This window comes from Saccostrea echinata, unplaced genomic scaffold (genome assembly GCF_033153115.1).
Source record: "Saccostrea echinata isolate AGI-Se365-2 ecotype Australia unplaced genomic scaffold, CSIRO_AGI_Sech_v1 ptg000002l, whole genome shotgun sequence".
NCBI lineage: Eukaryota > Metazoa > Mollusca > Bivalvia > Ostreida > Ostreidae > Saccostrea > Saccostrea echinata.
This window is the reverse complement of record NW_026889751.1, coordinates 1172614-1192504: the sequence shown is the minus strand read 5'-3', so window position 1 is coordinate 1192504 and position 19891 is coordinate 1172614. Positions and strand designations below refer to the sequence as shown.

Sequence of the window (19891 nt, the reverse complement as noted above, 5' to 3'; positions counted from 1 at the left end):
TGGTATCTTTTATCTCAAGCTCACCGATATATATCGTATCGACATAAGAATGGAAATAACCATTGTTAATTGACAATACGTCGTCGATATATCTAAATGTCGAGTTGAAAGCCACAGCAAGTGTTTTCTTCTTTTCACGTACAAGATTTTGGACAAATTCTGCTTCATATGAATACAAAAAGGTCTGCTAATAACGGGGCGCAATTGGTACCCATGGGAATTCCTATAGATTGGTGGAAGACCTGGTCTCCAAAAATCACATAGATATTGTGTACAATCAGAATGTTTTTTATCAAAATAATTTTGCAAATGTCCAATGACAAGGTAAGTAAATTTACGAGTTCCATTTTTATTGAGAAAGTAGCTGTGAATGATATCAAAAAGCCTGGACTTTAATTTATCGTGGGGAATGATTGTGTATAAAGTTGAAAAGTCGTAAGTTTTTAAGCTGTTGATTTTGGTAAAATCTTGTGATTTCAAATTTTCCAAAAGTTCCTTGGAATTTTAAAGTATCCACATCTGATTTACACCACTTCTCGAATATATCGTTGCACAGTACTCTTGAAGTTTCTCCTTCACTACTGTTAATATCTTAGTGAGGAGTAAAGAAAGAGGTTTGGTTGAACATTAACTGGAACCCGCTATGTATCTTTGTTTGTAAGGATTTTTATGAAGTTTCGGAATCCAATATAGATATGGTAATACAAATTTATTTTGGTTGTTTGGAATATTAAAAATATTCAAATCTGACATGATTTTGAAGAATTTCTTCCTTAGAAAGGGAACTATGAGTATAAGTTGGATTACCACTTGTAGAATTAAATCCAAGTTCCTCTAAAATACATTTAATATAATAATGAGCCTTACAAACAAAGACAATGTTGTTACCTGCTTTGTCAGCAGGGACCAGTACGTACTGATCATGTAATCTATCTAATTCTTTTTTCACTTCTGGATTATTGAATACAGAAGGATAGATGGTTCTCATATTGCCCCTCAATCTTTTAATGCGCGATTTTAACATACATCTGATACATTTAATCCATTCTGACAAAGTGTCAAGGTCTTCTTTTTCATTTCTGGCCCATCGCCTGGCATAATCCTCTACAGAATCCATAATATTTATGAAATTCCGACGCCAGTTGAAGGATCGGGGTTCCCAATATTTAGGACCTTTTAAAATTAATGATCTAAGGTCCTCATTATTAACTATATTTTCGTCACCAGTAATAACGTGTCCAGCAGGACTTTAGTTATAGGGTGAAGAAGAACATGAACACGATGGAGGATTATGTTTCAGATATTCGATATCCAGGCCCTGTAAAGTTTTCTTGTAATTAAAAAGTTTGGAAGCAATAGTCGATGTATATTTGTAGGAAATACAAGATGTAGTCTTTAACTTGAAATATGATGGAATACAAGTCTAGACTGGACCCTTTTGTGACTAAGAATACTACTTACATTAACCGCGTCAATTCCTTTGTTGGCATATTGAAGTTTAAAGAAAAAAAGGATTGTTTTAGCTGCATTTTCGTCAGTAAATCGTGGGGGTTTAAAAAGCATATGATTTGCAATATCCATAATCACAGACCCGAGCCTATATTCTGTTGTCGAGGAATCAAAAAATGGACTTTCCTTGACCTTTTCAAGAAGACTATTTAAAAGTTTCAAAGGGACAGAGTAAAGTTTGGTGCGTATATGATGTAGACCTAACTGTTGATTTACGTAAGGTAGTAATGAATCAAAAGAGACATCGTGTATTAAAGGTTTATTGTAAGACCGATGCCCATGACTACGCTTACGTCTTTGTGTATGGTTAAAAAGTCCCATCACATTTACATTGTTACACTGTGGACTGGAAAGATTTCCAACACTATCGACATTGTCATTACATCCATAGGGAAAGGCTGTCCCTAGTTTTCTAATCCAAAATTCTTCTCGTTGTCTACGGAAAGGTGTACTCAGTGATGGACTGTTTGTGTGGTGGTAAATCTTTTCTAGAATTCTAACTTTCATTGACAAAATAGAATGATCAGGTAAATTAAAATGCTTGTGTAAAAGCTGCTGACCTCCATTATTTATATGAAATCTATGAAATGATATTCTTTTATGAAGTGATCCCTTGGTTTCACCAACATAAACAAGTCCACAAAGATTACATTCTATTCCGTGGACTGTTGAACATTAGAAGATTTACAGTTCAGATTTCCGAAGTTTTGGTATAGAAGCTCTGTCCAGTAAGATTACTGGTGAAAGAAGTGTTAGTTATCAAAATGTCACAGGTTTTACAGTTTTTCGCAGAACATTTTGAAATAGAAGACACGAGATCGGGAAAGGAATCTTCAAATATATCTCTAATTGAAACTTTACATTCTTTCAATTTTTTGAATGAACTATTGGTTTTATACCAAAACTGGGAATCTGAAGACTGTACATATGACATATGCTTAATATCCCTGAGGATTACCCGAGGGGCACCGAATGAACTCCTTGAGTCTGTGTCCCTATAGACTCAAAAGAATGACGCCTTTTTATACTGGGTGACGCGTCTGCCAGTATCATTTCCTTATTCTTTGTACTCATGCATGAATAGGTACCGAACGACAAGTATACTCACGGACAGACTGTCCACCAGCAGAGATACATGTTCGGTGGTTAAAATGAAATATATCAAGATAACGAACAATATTCAAGCTCAAAAGTCCATTAATACAAAACAGGAGCAGAGCAAACACGGACCTCCAAAGCATCAGAGGTGGGATCAGGTGCCATGGAGGAGTGAGCATCCCCTGCCGACCGGTCACACCCGCCGTGTGCTCCTTGTCATGATCGGGAAATAACGGTAAAATCCGTCGACAATTCAGTTTGTAATGGCCTAATAATAATACGAGACAAAAATAGATTTATAAAACAAGACAAAAATTAACATTAAACAAGACAAAATTTGACAAAATTGGATTTATAATACAAAACAAAATTAATTATAATACAGGACAGCCTCCCCCCCCCCCCCCAAAAAAAAAAAAAAAAGATTTATAATACAAGACAAAAAATTGATTTATAATACAGGACAGAAATTGACTTATTTATGTTTTTATACAAGATAAAATTTGGATTGTAATACAGGACAGACATTGACATTTTAAACAGAAAATTAGACAGAATACAGGACAAAATTTGACTTATAATACAATAGACTTATGACATATGACAAAATTGACTTAAAATTTAAGTACAAACATCTTATCGACAACACATAACATCATAACTGAATATAATTTTTTTTTCAGTATGAGTATGAAATGCTCGAACACCGTATTTTTATGGATACTAGGATCCTCTGTATGTATGGCTGCAGAAATGGCCAAACTTGATGGAGATATTTTTATCGGAGGGCTGTTTAAGATTTTTGAAGAAGAGAATGGCGATTGCTCCAATAGGATCGACATCGCGTCAATTAGAGATTATGAAGCCGTAAAATGGACCCTCAACACTTTGAATTCAGTCGGTTACATTCCCGGAGTTAATATAGGTACAGTGTACTGCTCCTCAAGCAATAGATGATCCTTTTAATATATAGCTAATAATAATAAATTGGTAATAATAGGAGAACACAGAGAACTTGTTTTAGACGTACCGTTAAATGTGTCCGTAAAAAGTTACCACTAATTGTCGAAAATTAACTAATGTGTTTCAATGGTTATATCTGGATTTCAGTTGTTTCCTCTTTATTTATAGTTTGCTTATAAGTGGTTCCTTTCTATGCATTTTAATTTAATGAAACAGATAAAAGTGCTTCGTCGAGAAAGGCTTTATTTTGATCAACTTGATACAAAGCTATAGAATACTACATAGTATTTGCCTGTGCCGTCAAAATTATTTTCGGTGTATGCAAACTGTAAAACGATTAGACGTAATAAACACCATTACAACGTTGGTATGATTACATGTTTTTGCTGTTTTAGGTATTGAAGCTTTTTCTACATGTAATATACCCGGCAGAGCTATTCATCACACTGTCAGCTTCGTACAAAAAGCGTTAGAGAACGGAGTCAATGTTTCATCTCAAGCCATTATAGGTATACTAAAGCCGGATAGGCTCATTTTTGACAAGATAAAAAAAATATTTAACTCGTTATAACGAGATAATTATCTCGTTATAACGAGTTAGTATCTCGTTATAACGAGTTAGTATCTCGTAATAACGAGTTAGTTATCTCGTTATAACGAGTTAGTTATCTCGTTATAACGAGATAATTATCTCGTTATAACAAGTTAGTTATCTCGTATTAACGAGTTAGTATCTCGTTATAACGAGTTAGTATCTCGTAATAACGAGTTAGTTATCTCGTTATAACGAGTAAGTTATCTCGTTATAACGAGATAGTTATCTCGTTCTAACAAGTTAGTTATCTCGTATTAACGAGTTAGTATCTCGTTATAACGAGTTAGTATCTCGTTATAACGAGTTAGTTATCTCTTTATAACGAGTTAGTTATCTCGTTATAACGAGATAATTATCTCGTTATAACGAGTAAGTTATCTCGTTATAACGAGATAATTTTCTCGTTATAACGAGATAATTTTCTCGTTATAACGAGTTAATATCTCGTTATAACGAGTTAGTTATCTCGTTATAACGAGTTAGTTATCTCTTCATTACGAGATAATTATCTCGTGATAACGAGATAAAATTGATCTAAAGAGTTGATATATCTAAGTAAAGAATAGACCATTATTTATAGGAAATATACAGAAGCGAGTCGATCAAATTTGTTTGAAGTGTGCGTGATAAAGATTTTATGGAACAGCATACTAGTTTTTTTGTGTTATGGCTTTCATTAGTATTGTTTATTGAAAAGACCGAAGACAAATATATGGAAACTTATGAACGCCTCATGTTGTTGTGTTATACCTTAAAACTGCAAAATAGAATTAGTGTCATCTTCAAATGGAATGTATATAACGTCAAAATTTTGTCAATTTGTACAAGGAGATTAGAAAAAAAAATGATATACTCTGGCTGATTTAACTGCCCTGTTCAAGCTTTCTTGACTTTGTTAAAATTATGATAATTTGTTAACAAGGAATACCAGTTAAATTTTATTGTCTTAAGGAGGCAAGATCAAAATTCAATGTCTGACAAAAAACTAAATTCACGTTGTTTTTATCACCAATCCCTCCTTCCCCTCAATAATAAATACGATGAATTTCAAGAACTAATACTGTACTTATCACTTAACAATTTATATATTTCTTTTGTTTATTAAAAGAAAGAAACATTTTAATTTACCAGTTTGGAATGAAATCTCATGTACAATATATATATATATATTTTTGCGTTATTATCAATGTGGTAGAATAAAAAAAACTTCTGGGGCTCTTTATTCTACGGAAGCCACAATAAAAAGGTGAAGGTCAGCAGGCTGAATGTAGTGCATGTATGAAATTCACATGCCTCACTTTGACAATAGTAAAAACAGTTGACATGTTTGTGATCCTTTTTGGGTATAGAATGAAAGTTAAATATCTAAAGTTTACAATATGATACGCATTAATTAAGGTGTATTTCAAGCATAAATTATGCCTAGATATGTGTATTGTATAGTGAGACAGGATTTTTGATATTTTCACTCGTGCTTCGCACTCATGAAAATAAATTTAAAAAAATCCTGTCCCACTCGTGAAATAAATTCCACATCAACTACAAAACATTGAATATCCTCTATTTATTACCCCCCCCCCCCCCAAAAAAAAAAAAAATCATCAATCTCTTTTTAAAATAAAAATTATATGCTTGCAAAGTATACGTAATAAATATTGTGATGAGGAAAATAATTAACGACATTGCTTCAATGTTGTATCAATAATATACATGTAATATTAGGCCTATTCGTTGATCAATCCCAAGTAGAGAGATTATAAAAGTGAACTGGCTTTGTAAACTCTGTAAACTTTTTTTTGTTTTGTAAACTCTGGTTTGATGTTTTGTCACCATGTGGTAAACATAGGATCCACCAAATAGACGTGAATCTCAAATAGGTCTACTTGAATCTCCACAGCTTGGACCCCCCCCCCCCCCCGCAAAAAATATAAACAGTGAATCATGACAGAAAATTAGATAAAATGTTAATATCGGCAGATCAGATCTAACGCCTTATTACTAAGAAGGATGTAATATCATTTTTGCTTCATCATTCCTCATCATCGTGGACAATCTGCATAAGCTTAGTCACAAAGTTCAAAGGGGGGGGGGGTAAACCAAGCAAAAAGAAAAAAAGAAAAAAAAAGAGATCTGATATTCCAACTACGAGTATTTGCCATTAATTTCGGGAGATATTTACTCGGGTAAAAAATATCTTGAGGAAGGGGCACAAAGATAATCTTAACCGCCCCAATTCAAAAGTGGTGGTGGGGAGATAACTAACTTGTTATAACGAAATAATGAGATAACTACATGTAACTCGTTATAACGAGATACTTACTCGTTATAACGAAATAACTAACTCGTTATAACGAGATACCTAACTCTTTATAACGAGATACCTAACTCGTTATAACGAGATACTAACTCGTTATAACGAGATACTAACTCGTTATAACGAAATAACTAACTCGTTATAACGAGATAATTAACTCGTTATAACGAGATACTAACTCGTTATAACGAAATAACTAACTCGTTATAACGAGATAACTAACCCGTTATAACGAAATACTAACTCGTTATAACGAGATAATTATCTCTTTATAACGAGTTAATTTTCTTTTCTTGTCAAAAATGAGTCTATCCGGCTTTCGTAAGGTATAAACAATAAGGCAAATTTGTTTTTTCATAAATTGTGCTTCTAGTACTATTTATAATATGATCTGTATGAAAAATAAAAAAACAAACAAACCCTGGAACAAATATTTTATTAAAAATCATGTTCGCAGTAAAGTAAAGTTTATTTTGGATTTTGCAAATTGATTATTATTATTCTATACGTTTATATAGCGCCTTATCTAATTATACAATTATCCTAAAGCGCTTTACATGTAAAAACAAGTACAATATAAAACGACGAACAAGTACAATATAAAAAGGAAGAATAGTAAATCATAGGACATAAATATAATACCAGACTAAATTTAAGGGTTTTTTTTAAAATATATATATATATATATATATATATATATATATATATATATATATATATATATATATATATATATATATATAGACATTGTAAATATCTACTAATAGAACAATTTCTCTCAAATTTGAAAAGTCCTCGGGGTATAAAATCGAATTTGGGAGAGGAGGTATTTTCCTGTCCACAAACACCTGAGATTCTGGCGGAATTGCCTTGGCTCAGTCGTGGTTCTTGATTGACACTTAGCAAGTAGTGTTTTCGTACTTAATGAAGCAGATTTATAATCCACCCTTTGCATAGTCGTTTGTGCGTTATTCCATAATGACTTAATGTATAAATATTTGACAAAATTAATCATATTGATAGCACTTATTTGTGATTGTATCATATTGTCCTGTCAAGCATTTTTAGTATTTAAAATTTTCAAGGCTAAATTAAGCACACTTACAGTTTAATATTATTCGGAAATTGCAATCAAGAAAGCAACAAATCGTGTATGACCCTTTTCTACGCTGAATTTTTAGTATGCAATAGTAAACATTCACGATGCCTAAAAACTTTAAGGTATAAATACGCCTAAGAAGTATATTTTTATTAAGGAATTATGGGTCCCGAAAGCAGTTCGGAAGCTGAAGTAACTTCTAGATTTATAAGTTCTCTGGAAGCGAAGCATCAATTGTATCAGCTTTTGTTCTCTGCAACAACCGCAAATTTAAGTGACAAAAGATTCCAAAATATTCTGAGGGTAATACCTAATGACAAACTCCAATCAGAGGTATTTTTTATTTTCTAGTAGCTTATTTAAATTATAAAATACCCTCTGTACTCTAAATCACATATATAATGTATTTCTTTTAATAGGTTATGCAAAAACTTCTAAATTATTTGGATTGGAATTACGTTGCTGTGGTGTACGAAAACACAGCGTATGGAAGGGGGGCATTTGAAGAGTTCTCACAGCTAGCGAAGCATGTTGGAATCTGCATTCCCAAATCCTTTTCCCTTCAGACAGGAAAAACTGCAAACGTGGATTTATCAGCTATTAGAACTGTTTTGGACCAATTATTAAGCAACGCCGAGAGCCAAATTACAGGTGCCATATTTTTTGCTTCCACCTCAACAGTGAGTACGTTCTTAGATATTGCTCAAGCACGAAAACAGGCTACAAACTTTGGCTTGGTAATGGTATTTTCAGAATCAGTAGCACTAGAGAAATCTATGTTTGACCAATATGACAGTGTTTCCAAAGGTTCATTTGTAACAAGTCCGCCAGCTATCACTGTTGAAGACTTTTTGCGTCACTGGGAGAGCATAATGGCAAATAAAACAAGATTTGTAATTGAATCCAGATCAAATCCATGGCTTTTTGATGCATTTCGGCGATATCAATCGTGTGATCCATCCTCAGACGTATGTTCAATGCCGACGATAGAGGAAGTTAGAGCTACTGAAAGTGAAAATATTTTCGAAAGTTATGCTATCATGGCAACGCTTATTCAAGTCAATGCAATTAGAGTGTTACATTCAGAAAGATGTGGAGGCGCTAATGGAATTTGCTCTGGATTGAAGACCATACTACTCCAAAGTAAAAATACTTTGATTAAAAAGGATTTTTATGAAATGACATTTGATACATTGCCCTTTTCGTTTCCAACAAATTTCAGTGTAATTGTGAACGGTAGCAACGACGCACTTTTGGTTGGAAATATTTCATCATATGAAATTTATCAGTATAGAAGTTGTCTTTCACAGAATAACAAATTCTGCATGGAAAAGGTGAGAGAGAGAGAGAGAGAGAGAGAGAGAGAGAGAGAGAGAGTCGTTCTTTCTTTGAGTACATTGACAGACAAGACTGCACTTTGCTAAAGATAATTTGAAACCGAATTTTATAGTCTGTCCAACTGTCTTGAATATACATGAAAAATTAATTGCAGAGACATATTTTAATGTAAGCTCGAAAGAATCATACATTTACTTTGTTAAAACAAGATGTGTTTGTGAAACACTGATGTCCCCGTATGGCAGTTGATAGCGAAGGTTAAACTTTCTCAAATGCAAGTCAAACTCCAGGTCAAGAGATCAAAAATGTTGGTCTAAAGGAATATACCTGTGAAATATGAAAACAATAACACCAACCATTGCAAAGACATGGAGAAGGGTTTAAGTGTTTCAAAAGTAAGTCAAAAATCAAGGCCAAGGTCAATGGGCCAAAATTGTTGGTATCAAAAGGAAAGTCTTGTTACAAAGAATACACATGTAAAATATGACTATCCTACAATGTAACATCAATCGTTCAAAAGTTAAGGTCAAAGCTTAAGGTTTTTCAAAGGTAGGTCAAACTCCAAGGTCAAAGGGTCAAAGTTGTTGGTATCCAAAGGAAGGTCTTGTCACAAGGAATATACTTGTTAAGTATGAAAGCTTCAGCACCAACTGTTCAAAAGTTATGGCCAAGGTTAAAGTTGCTTAAAATTGTGTAAAACTTAACCAAACTCAAAGGTCAAGTTCAAAAGGTCAAGAATGATGGTACCAAAGTAAGGTCTTTCACAAGGAATACACGTGAAGTATGAAAGCCACAGCTCTGACCAATCAAAAGTTATAGGCAAGGTTAAAGTTTTAGCGGACAAACAGACAGACAGACGGACGGACAGGGCAAAAAATATATGCCCCCGAATCTTCAATTACGGGGGCATAAAAATATTTAATTGCAATAAAAAAAGGTTGTTCTAAAAAAGCAATTGGTATCATCTATAAGAGAGAGGTTGAAAATCGTCAACCTAACTAAAAAACCAAAAAGCATCTTTACAAACGTTACATTTATCTATTAACCAATCTCTTTATTTGCCCCTTAGTTTCAGTCTGCCTAAAAGATAAATAAAATTTTTGATCGGATTTTTGATGTAATAGAAGATAACGCTAATCGCTTTAAATAATTCCTTTTAATTCTTCCAAACATTAATTTGATATTCTAAAAAATCATAATATATATGTCAACAGGAAAAAATCTGAAAAAAAATGCTCTGGGATAGGGAAAGACTATACTAAGACTTCAAGACAGATTTGTTTGAAAACGCCTTTGAAGGATAAAAAAAATTGAATGATCCCTCCGTATTGGTCATAATACCACATAAAAAACCCTCTAGTATGTGGTTTTAAATAAAGCTGTAAAAAAGAGGGTGAAATGCAAGTAAACATTAAACATAAAATATTTTTCTCTATTTTAGGTAGCAGGGTATGATAAAGGCTCATTAGATATTCAACGAGACAGACTCGCAAGCTATGATGATAACGTAGAATCAGAATGGCCGAACATACATAAAGCACAGTGTTTCCCAGGTAAGAACTGTGCGTCCTGTAAAACAGAAGATACAGCGAAAGAAATTTACTTTGAAGAGGGAGAATTGTATGTTGTTGGAGTTGCACCAATTTATAATGGAGATGCTTCTAATCCATTGCGTTGTGGTGACATCAGAGAAATGAATGGTTGGGAAATAACAGAAGCGATGTCTTATGCAGTTAGCAAAATTAATCTTGACAAAGACATTTTTCCTGAAACAAAAATAGGTTATATAATATTGAACAGCTGTAACCAACCCGTTATGACTACAAAAGCGCTACTGGATATGTTAGATAATGATAATGGAGTAATGTTAACGAATGGAACATTCTTAAGAAATATTTCTTCTAAAATATTAGCTTTTGTCGCCGAACTAGGAAGCAGTATTAGTCAAGCTTCAGCTAAGGTCCTACAAGAGTTCAACTTTGTCCAAGTTGCTTATGGCTCCACGGCAGCCGTACTGAGCAACAGAGAGGAGTATAAATACTTTCTAAGGTTGTGCACTCCGGACACGAATCAGGCGAAAGCCATGGTAAACCTCCTACATGATTTAAATTCCAGTTACATCCAAATACTTTATAGTGAGGGTACATATGGTGAAGGTGGGAGAGATCAGGTTGTTCAATTGGCCAAGGCAATGAATATATGTATAGCTAATAGTATAAAAGTAGAAGAAAACAAGTATACCAGAATTCTTGATGACTTGAGGAAGAAGCCATATGCCAACATTGTTCTCTTATTCTTAAAATCACATGTCGTTTTCGATGTTGTGACTTTGATTTCCACATCTATGGAATTTGGAGAATTTCACTTCATTGCAAGTGAAGCATTTGGTACAAGAAGCGACATAGTGAACAATAATCCTAAACTAGATGGAACCCTTTCATTATCCTTGGAATTAGCCATGGATTATAATGAATTACAGCATTATATCTATGACAAATTACAGAAAAACGACAACCAAAACCCATGGACAAGGTCCTATTTTGAAAAAAAGTATAATTGTTATTTACCCAGCAGTTTTGACAAATCATCCAACACAAAATGTAGCGGTGTGCTGGAGGAATATAATAGCACAGAATTCAAGCCCAATACGTGGAGCCCTTTTGCATTGTATGCAATCACAACAGTCCTTAAAGGAACATATGCTGCTTTCCAAAAATTCTGTGGACAAAAGTCTGAAAAAATTTGTATCGATTATAGAAACAAGCCGAATGAAATCTGGGAGTTTGTGAAACAACAGAAACTGCTTTTAAATGGCGTTTTAACAAGCATTTTTGACGAAAACGGTGATGGGAATTTAGGGCACGTTATATATCAAACTCAAAAATCAAAGAGCGATCCACAAAAGTTTGACTTTATAAAGGTAAAGTTTAAAAATACATTTTATTACATTTTCAATAGTGAAATACTGTGATTTATTTATTGAATAAAAATGATATTCTTTCACAGTGTGAGAGGATACAAAAATGTTATTCTGTCACAGTGTGAAAGGATATCAAAGTAAGTAAAATGACATCTGGCCTGTCATAGGATAGAGATAGTAACTAAACCTTCTTGATAGACACCAAAACAGTATTATTCCTCCCAAATATATTACTAAAATCCATGTTAAAATGTTTTCAATCTCACAATGCTGAGCTTCGACGCCTCAACCGCTCGACTGTGACGTCAAAGGCTATAACATAAGACAGAAGCAACGACAAATCAAAGAAAATGTAATTAACAGAAAATTCAATGTTTCGTAGTTTGATATGGAATTTATTTCACTCGTGAGACAGAATTTCACTAGTGCTTTGCCCTCGATATAAAAATGGAAAAAAAGAAAACAAAATAAAAAAAAATCCTGTCCCACTCGTGAAATAAATTCAATATCCAACAAAAAAACATTGAATATCTTCTATTTAGTTCACATTTCACAGCAAAACACAGTAATACAACTCATACACTTTTTAAAAAGTCATTTATATATATATATATACATACATATATATATATATATATATATATATATATATATATATATATATATATATATATATATATATATATATATATATATATATATATATATATATATATATATATATATATATATTTTTAGATTGGAAGCTATAGTAATGGATTAAATTACACCATTGGAAAAAATACGACAATTGACAAAGCTGACGTCTTTTCTAGCGTATGTCCGCATAAAAAGGAATGTGACATTTGCACTGAGTTTTTTGGAAGGACTCCCACTCAATCAACTGTCGCCAGGTGAGTATTGAGTTTTCCTCAGCATACAATATATATTATATTGATACAAATAGTTTGGAAAGTTACTTCACTTGAACCTGACTTCCACTCGCTACCTTTTTTGAGAACGTAATTTTTTAATTTAGAATTTAAGGATAAAAATGTCCAATGACAGCCCTCTTCCCCCTTATATGGACATTATCTTCCAATCAAATACAATTTTGAGTTGGGAGAATTCTCTTTTTTCTGGAGGAGGGAGGGGGGGGGGTGGTAGCAGTGGGGAGCTACTTAAGCATTTCTTTAGATAAGTTGTCAATTTTTATGCCCCCGGATCGAAAGATCCCGGGGGTATATTGTTTTTGTCCTGTCTGTCTGTTTGTCTGTTTGTCCGTTTGTCTGTTTGTCTGTCTGTCTGTTGTCAACTTTAACCTTGCCCATAACTTTTGATTGGTTGGAGCTATGACTTTCATATTTCACACTGTATTCCTTGTGACAAGACCTTTCTTTGGGTACCATCATATTTGACCTTTTGACCTTGACCTTGGAGTTTGACCCACTTTTGCAAAATTTTATGAGACTTTAACCTTGGCCATAACTTCTGAACAGTTGGAGCTTGGGGTTTCAAACTTCACATGTGTATTCTTTGTGACAAGGCCTTCTTTTGGATACCAACCACTTTGACCTTTTGACCTTGACCTTGGACTTTGACCTACTTTTGAAAAACTTTAACCTTGGCCATAACTTTTGAACAGTTGGTGCTTAGGGTTTCATACTTCACATGTGTATTCCTTGTGACAAGACCTTCCTCTGGATATCAACCACTTTGACCCTTTTGACCTTGACCTAGGAGTTTGACCTACTTTTGAAAAACTTTAACCTTGGCCATAACTTTTGAATGGTTGATGCTAGGGCTTTCATACTTCACATATGTAATCCTTGTGACAAGACCTTCCTTTGGATACCAAGCACTTTGACCCTTTGACCTTGACCTAGGAGTTTGACCTACTTTTGAAAAACTTTAACCTTGGCCATAACTTTTGAATGGTTGGTGCCAGGGCTTTCATACTTCACATATGTAATCCTTGTGACGAGATCTTCCTTTGGATACCAACCACTTTGACCTTGACCTTGACGTTTGACTTTTATTTAAAAAACTTTAACCTTCACCATTACTTTTGAACAGTCGTATCTAGGTCTTTCAAATTCCACAGGTGTTTTCCTCGAGACAAGATCTTTCTTTGGGTATCAACATTTTTTATCTTTTGGCCTGGATTTTGACTTGCATTTGAGAAACTTTAACCTTCGACATAAGCTGCCATACGGGGGCATAGTGTTTCACAAACACATCTTGTTTTTCTTATAATGCCCCCCTTTTCAAAATCAATTCTATATCCTGACATTTATTTTCTCTACATTGCACCTAAAATTGAATTAAAAATTCCAAATTAATACAACTGGTTATATTTATTTTTACCCTATTTCTCTCATTATGTTTGGCTAGTACTTCAGTGAATGTAAACAAGTAAAATGGCATAGAAAGAATTTCTTTCATTTAATCATTGAATCATATAATAAAACAATTATTGCTGTTTTTTTTGTCAATATGACGATTTAGCCACCCTCGAAGGGTAATTATCACATCGGCTCAGTGAATATTGTACTCCCCAGGTGTCTAAATATCGTATTGACCTCGAAACTTCAAAACTAGCAATAATTGAATAATGTTCACCTGGAAGATCATTTTAAGGTGACCATAAGAGTATTTTTCTACATTGTTGAATCTCAGCCAATTAGAGAGAAAGGAGAAATTTAGTCATATAATAAATACATATGTATTTTTTAATTCCATAGCCCCAAAGAAGGCTCCGACTTTAGAGAAGGCGCTACCATAGGGTTAGGAGTACTGGCTGGCGTCCTTTTCCTTATCATAATCGCTATGATTTTTATTATAAGAAGAGGTATGACATTAATCATGATCCAATGATTAACTATAAATGGTTAGATTCAAAAGGAAGAAAAAAGTTAATTGAATTAAACATAAGGAGGTTCGTATTAGAATATTTTTAACGAAGAAGAGGCAGAAAGGATGACTGCACTTAACGCCTGTTTTTGGGTCTTTTTTGGTTGCTTCCGTTGCTTTTATATCTAAACCTTATCTCACTTTTGTATGTTTATGAAAGAATATTGTCAATTTGGAACCACATTTATATCTTAACATGATTTTAGACTGTAATACAATAAAATGATTTAATGTTTTTTGTCCTTACTGCTTTCCAAATATAGTGAATTTACACTTACCTGCCCTTGATTGAACATCAGATATGCATGAGAGGTGGAGCTAACATTGTAAGAGTGGGTCTAAAATTAGACTTGATAAATAACAATGACATGTTTGGAAAAGCGAACGTGATCACTCTTTCCAATCTCCCTCTTTATTCTGTATGGCACAAATACACTTCTGACAAAGGTTTCAAAACGAAATTAACAATATGAGTACGTCAATGTGATTAAAGCAGATTTCATATCAATGCCAGATGACTTAACGTGTTCGAACACAATGTCCCAGTTAGCACAAAACATGCTACCTTACAAGTCACGTGACGGAATTAAGTATTCACAAAGTTACCTGAGGTAGAAATCACGTGGTGAATTATAATATTCAACATGTCACAGTCCTTGGTTACAACACAGAGAGCGAATGTAAGAAGAATCAGTTTTTTTCTCTTTTTAACCATGAGCGCATGTTTGTCTATTAATCCCCTTTTGACACAGTATTATTTATGCAAATATACAACTACTGTTAAACGTAGAACAATAGACAAACATGCGCTGACTATGTATAAAGTCAGTAAAAAAGTGGGCGTCCTCATTATCGAACGAAGATTCAAGAAATTGTGATGACCCCTGCCTTTGAAAACAGATTCGAACTTCGTAAATACACACTTTTATTAAACGTAATTACATAAAGTTGTAGATTGGATGTTGACCATTCATGCAATGAAAAGAAAAATGCTTGTTTTGAAAGTTTATTTTGTCGCAAATTCCGCATGTCCTTAAGTGCAGTCATCCTTTAAGAGGTTCAAAATATGATCGATGAAGGATCTTAAGGTGACTAGGCGATATGAATAAGAATGTTTTATAATTAAGAAAAAGTATGATTCAGTATGGTTTAGGAAATAAAAAAGATAAGATTTAGGAAGATCACTAAGACTAGGCATAATTAAGGATGTTTTTGGCTTACTTGGATGTATCATTCAGAATGTCTGTAGATCAGAGGCTTGACTCTGGATGTTTAAATGATAAATTTAGCTCTGGTTTATGACCATTTGTAAAAAATTTGTTTCAGGATTTTGTACACCTTCAAATCAATCGGATCATTACGGTAATCTTCATTTTATTATAAACTATTAAATGTAATGTCTTACTTGTAATATTTTTTAATGATCACTCAATATAGGAGGAAGTAGAATGTTCATATTTTTTAAAAATCTTTTTTTTTCAGCTAGTGCCAATGATTTTGGCTCCAGAGAAACTTATTTGACTGCTGTTGCTGAGAATCCAAAGAATCTGAACTAATCATTCAGAGAGAGAGAGAGAGAGAGAGAGAGAGAGAACACAACCATCACTTAACTATTGAATCTGTGTATTAATAATTGTTAATTGCCAGTGATGTTCAAGCTAGAAAATAGTACGTATGAGAGGAAATACTTTCTTTTCGAATTTGGTTGCACAAACGTTAGTTAAATTAATTTGTAGTTGAATCAAATTATCGTCTAAATCCACAGGTACTTGTGGACAGGACCCCCCCCCCCTTCCAATATGCCCCACAGGTCAAAAAATATTTTTATGTATTTTTTTCATAAATTATTCTTCTAGTACACATTTTACAATGTATTCCATAAGAAAAATCCAAAAAATAACGCAGAATTAACGTTTTACTAAAAAATCATACCCGCGGTATTATAAAATAGAGAAGGTAAGTCACTTCCATTTGTTTACACTGGACCCCTCTTGGATATCAGGCCCGAAATATCATTTACCTAATACATGTCACCGAAATGTGTCATGATATCTTGTTTCGGTAGATATTTTTGTCTTTAATCGTGCTATTTAATTGCCCAGGCATCCATTAATAATCCGAGTATTCATCGTCAAACGTGAAAAATGCTACAAGATTTGGAAATGTCAGAGTAGAAATTACGGAAGTGATGCAAAAACGACACCTAGCGTGTAACTCTCGAGTTCCGAGTGTTATAGAACTAAGGGAAAAGTCAGAGGTCTACGAAAAAGTTCGGGAAAATTTTGATAAAGAAGTCGAAATTGATTCATTAGAATTAAATTCTGCTTAAGATTTTCGAGATGAGCGAGGGTAGTCGTCAATATTCCCTTTAAAGGATGTTATCATTGATACCAAGTAGCGGTTTAAAAATCGCTTAAACATTATAAACTTGACATGTAAACCCCCCCCCCCCCCACTCCACCTCGACCGCCTTCCCCATCTGCGTGGACATGGAATTTTCATTAAATTGTGTCTGCGGAAAGGTGGATATCCGTTAAACTAATGTGGTAGTAAATATAATATTTAGAATGATATACTAGTTTTAAAAATAAGTAAAGACAGAAATGTGATTATTTAAAACTGTACAAAAAAATCTCTTTTTTTTCCCCATTTGTTATGAATTCGCCACATGTATTTAATCAATATTGATTAATTTGGGGACGGGGGCTGTGCAACGTCATTACAAGTTACAGTGTTGGAGAAAAACAAATTGACCGGTTGATGAATGGTTGTACAACCCATGCAATATTTAAACGTCAATTGCTACGTAATACAAGTTGCAATTATCTAACTATGACTGTTAGAAAAGACGTACCTAAAGAACTTTTTTAAAAGTCTTTATTTTATAGAAGTTAAGCTTCCGTTTGTTCAATTGAAATAATAGCAGCTTGATATATATGTAATCAAGGCCAGAAATAAACTCAGCAGTGCGACGCGAGAGTAAAGAAAAGCATGAAAATTATTTTTAAAAAAAATGGGGTTCTGATTTTCATTCTTAAGAATTAATTTGAAAAGACCCACATTTAAATTCCTTGGCAAATGATAATCATCGCATAAGAATATTAAAAAATACACATAATTATTAAGCTTATATTATCGGAAGCATGTCCATGTAGAAGGGGAAGGGGGGTTACATGTCTTGTATGTCGTAAATAAATGTTTAAGCGATTTTTAAACCGCTACTTGGTATCAATGATAACATCCTTTAAAGGGAATATTGACGACTACCCTCGCTCATCTCGAAAATCTTAAGCAGAATTTAATTCTTTCTTTATCAAAATTTTCCCGACCTTTTTCGTAGACCTCTGACTTTTCCCTTAGTTCTATAACACTCGGAACTCGAGAGTTACACGCTAGGTGTCGTTATTGCATCACTTCCGTAATTTCTACTCTGACATTTCCAAATCTTGTAGCATTTTTCACGTTTGACGATGAATACTCGGATTATTAATGGATGCCTGGGCAATTAAATAGCACGATTAAAGACAAAAATATCTACCGAAACAAGATATCATGACACATTTCGGTGACATGTATTAGGTAAATGATATTTCGGGCCTGATATCCAGAGGGGTCCAGTGTAAACAAATGGAAGTGACTTACCTTCTCTATTTTATAATACCGCGGGTATGATTTTTTAGTAAAACGTTAATTCTGCGTTATTTTTTGGATTTTTCTTATGGAATACATTGTAAATGTGTACTAGAAGAATAATTTATGAAAAAAATACATAAAAATATTTTTTGACCTATGGGGCATATTGGAGGGGGGGGGGGGGGTCCTGTCCACAATTACCTGTGTCTAAATCTACAAATCCATAACTAGCTCTTAAATTTTAACTGCCAGTTATATAACAGGTAAATTTTGGCCGCATGAAGCTTAATTACATGTAATTAATAATCCATTTGGTACTTAAAACACAAAACGGGGGGTGGGTGGGTGGGCTTAGTTAGCTCGTTGTTCAATTCGTCTAGTTCGCGTTTTCATCTACCTTATCGACGGTCAAGAACAATCGCTTCGAGGAGAGAAAGGAATAGTAATTTGTTTTCCTATTTTCCTTTATTTATATTCTACATTTATTTACATTTTACATTCATGATGATACATTTTACGTTACATTATATTCATTTCATAATACGCTCCGTGATCGGAAGGTCGTGTGTTCGAAGCACGGCCGCGACTGACCTAAGTCGATAAAAAATAGATAGCAACTGTTCCTTCGCCAAGCGCTCGGCATTTTGAATTGAAAGTTGCAGGTCCTTCGGATGAGACCTTAAAAACAGATGCCCCGTGTTACGGTAGGCGTTGGCACGATAAAGAACCCTCACTACTCAATGGATCTGAGTGTCGAGTAAAGGTCTAAAATTTGAAGACCTTCGCCGGTATATGGTGACGTCTCTATATGAGTGAAAAATTCTCGAACGTGACGTGAAACAACAATCAAGCAATCAATCATTTCATAATTTGTTATATATATATATATATATATATATATATATATATATATATATATATATATATATATATATATATATATATATATATATATATATGCCTACTTTTACTTCCAGTTTTGTATAGTTGGCTTTTAGCTCTCTATGATAGAAATTTATATTCAATAGCTTTGCATACGTTTTGGAGATGATGGTTGAAGGGGAAAGAGTGCGACTACTTATTGTAAACAATTGGCCCATACAAGTCAGCATGTGTCACAGATATGTACTTCTTTCAATTAAAATTATGTGACTAATTAATTTGTATATAACAGGTGTATTCATGAGAAATGTATCTGTTTATACATTCCTTCATACTAATCAATTCAATTATCGTCTAAAATATGTTATGAAAGTGTTTTTCTTTTAATGCTTCTATAATACAAATATCTTTGTGTTTTCAGAAAATTGTGCATTTATAGGTTTTTTTTTCCATTGATCCAGTTCAGTTGCCATTAATGCTATTGTTAATAAAATAAATATAATGACGCATTGTTTTGTCCTACCATAGACGTAACATGAAACATGATAACCCAATGGGAAAATTGATACCACAGAGTCTGACACATCTTTTTCATATTTTTGATACTATACTAGAAAAAGACGTTAACGATAACCTAACAACAAAACT

At 33.5% G+C, this 19891-nt stretch overlaps 1 protein-coding gene across 1 annotated transcript; it reads left to right on the top strand.

The window, feature by feature from the left end:
• The first annotated feature begins 2028 nt into the window (after positions 1-2028).
• On the top strand, positions 2029-16284 carry LOC133203414 (uncharacterized). Its single transcript, XM_061339198.1, has 10 exons — positions 2029-2036; positions 3291-3532; positions 3966-4079; positions 7736-7911; positions 7998-8912; positions 10358-11836; positions 12575-12729; positions 14560-14666; positions 16055-16090; positions 16211-16284. The coding sequence occupies exons 1-10, from the start codon at positions 2029-2031 to the stop codon at positions 16282-16284; spliced, it is 3306 nt and encodes a 1101-aa protein (XP_061195182.1).
• The last annotated feature ends 3607 nt before the right edge of the window (positions 16285-19891 follow it).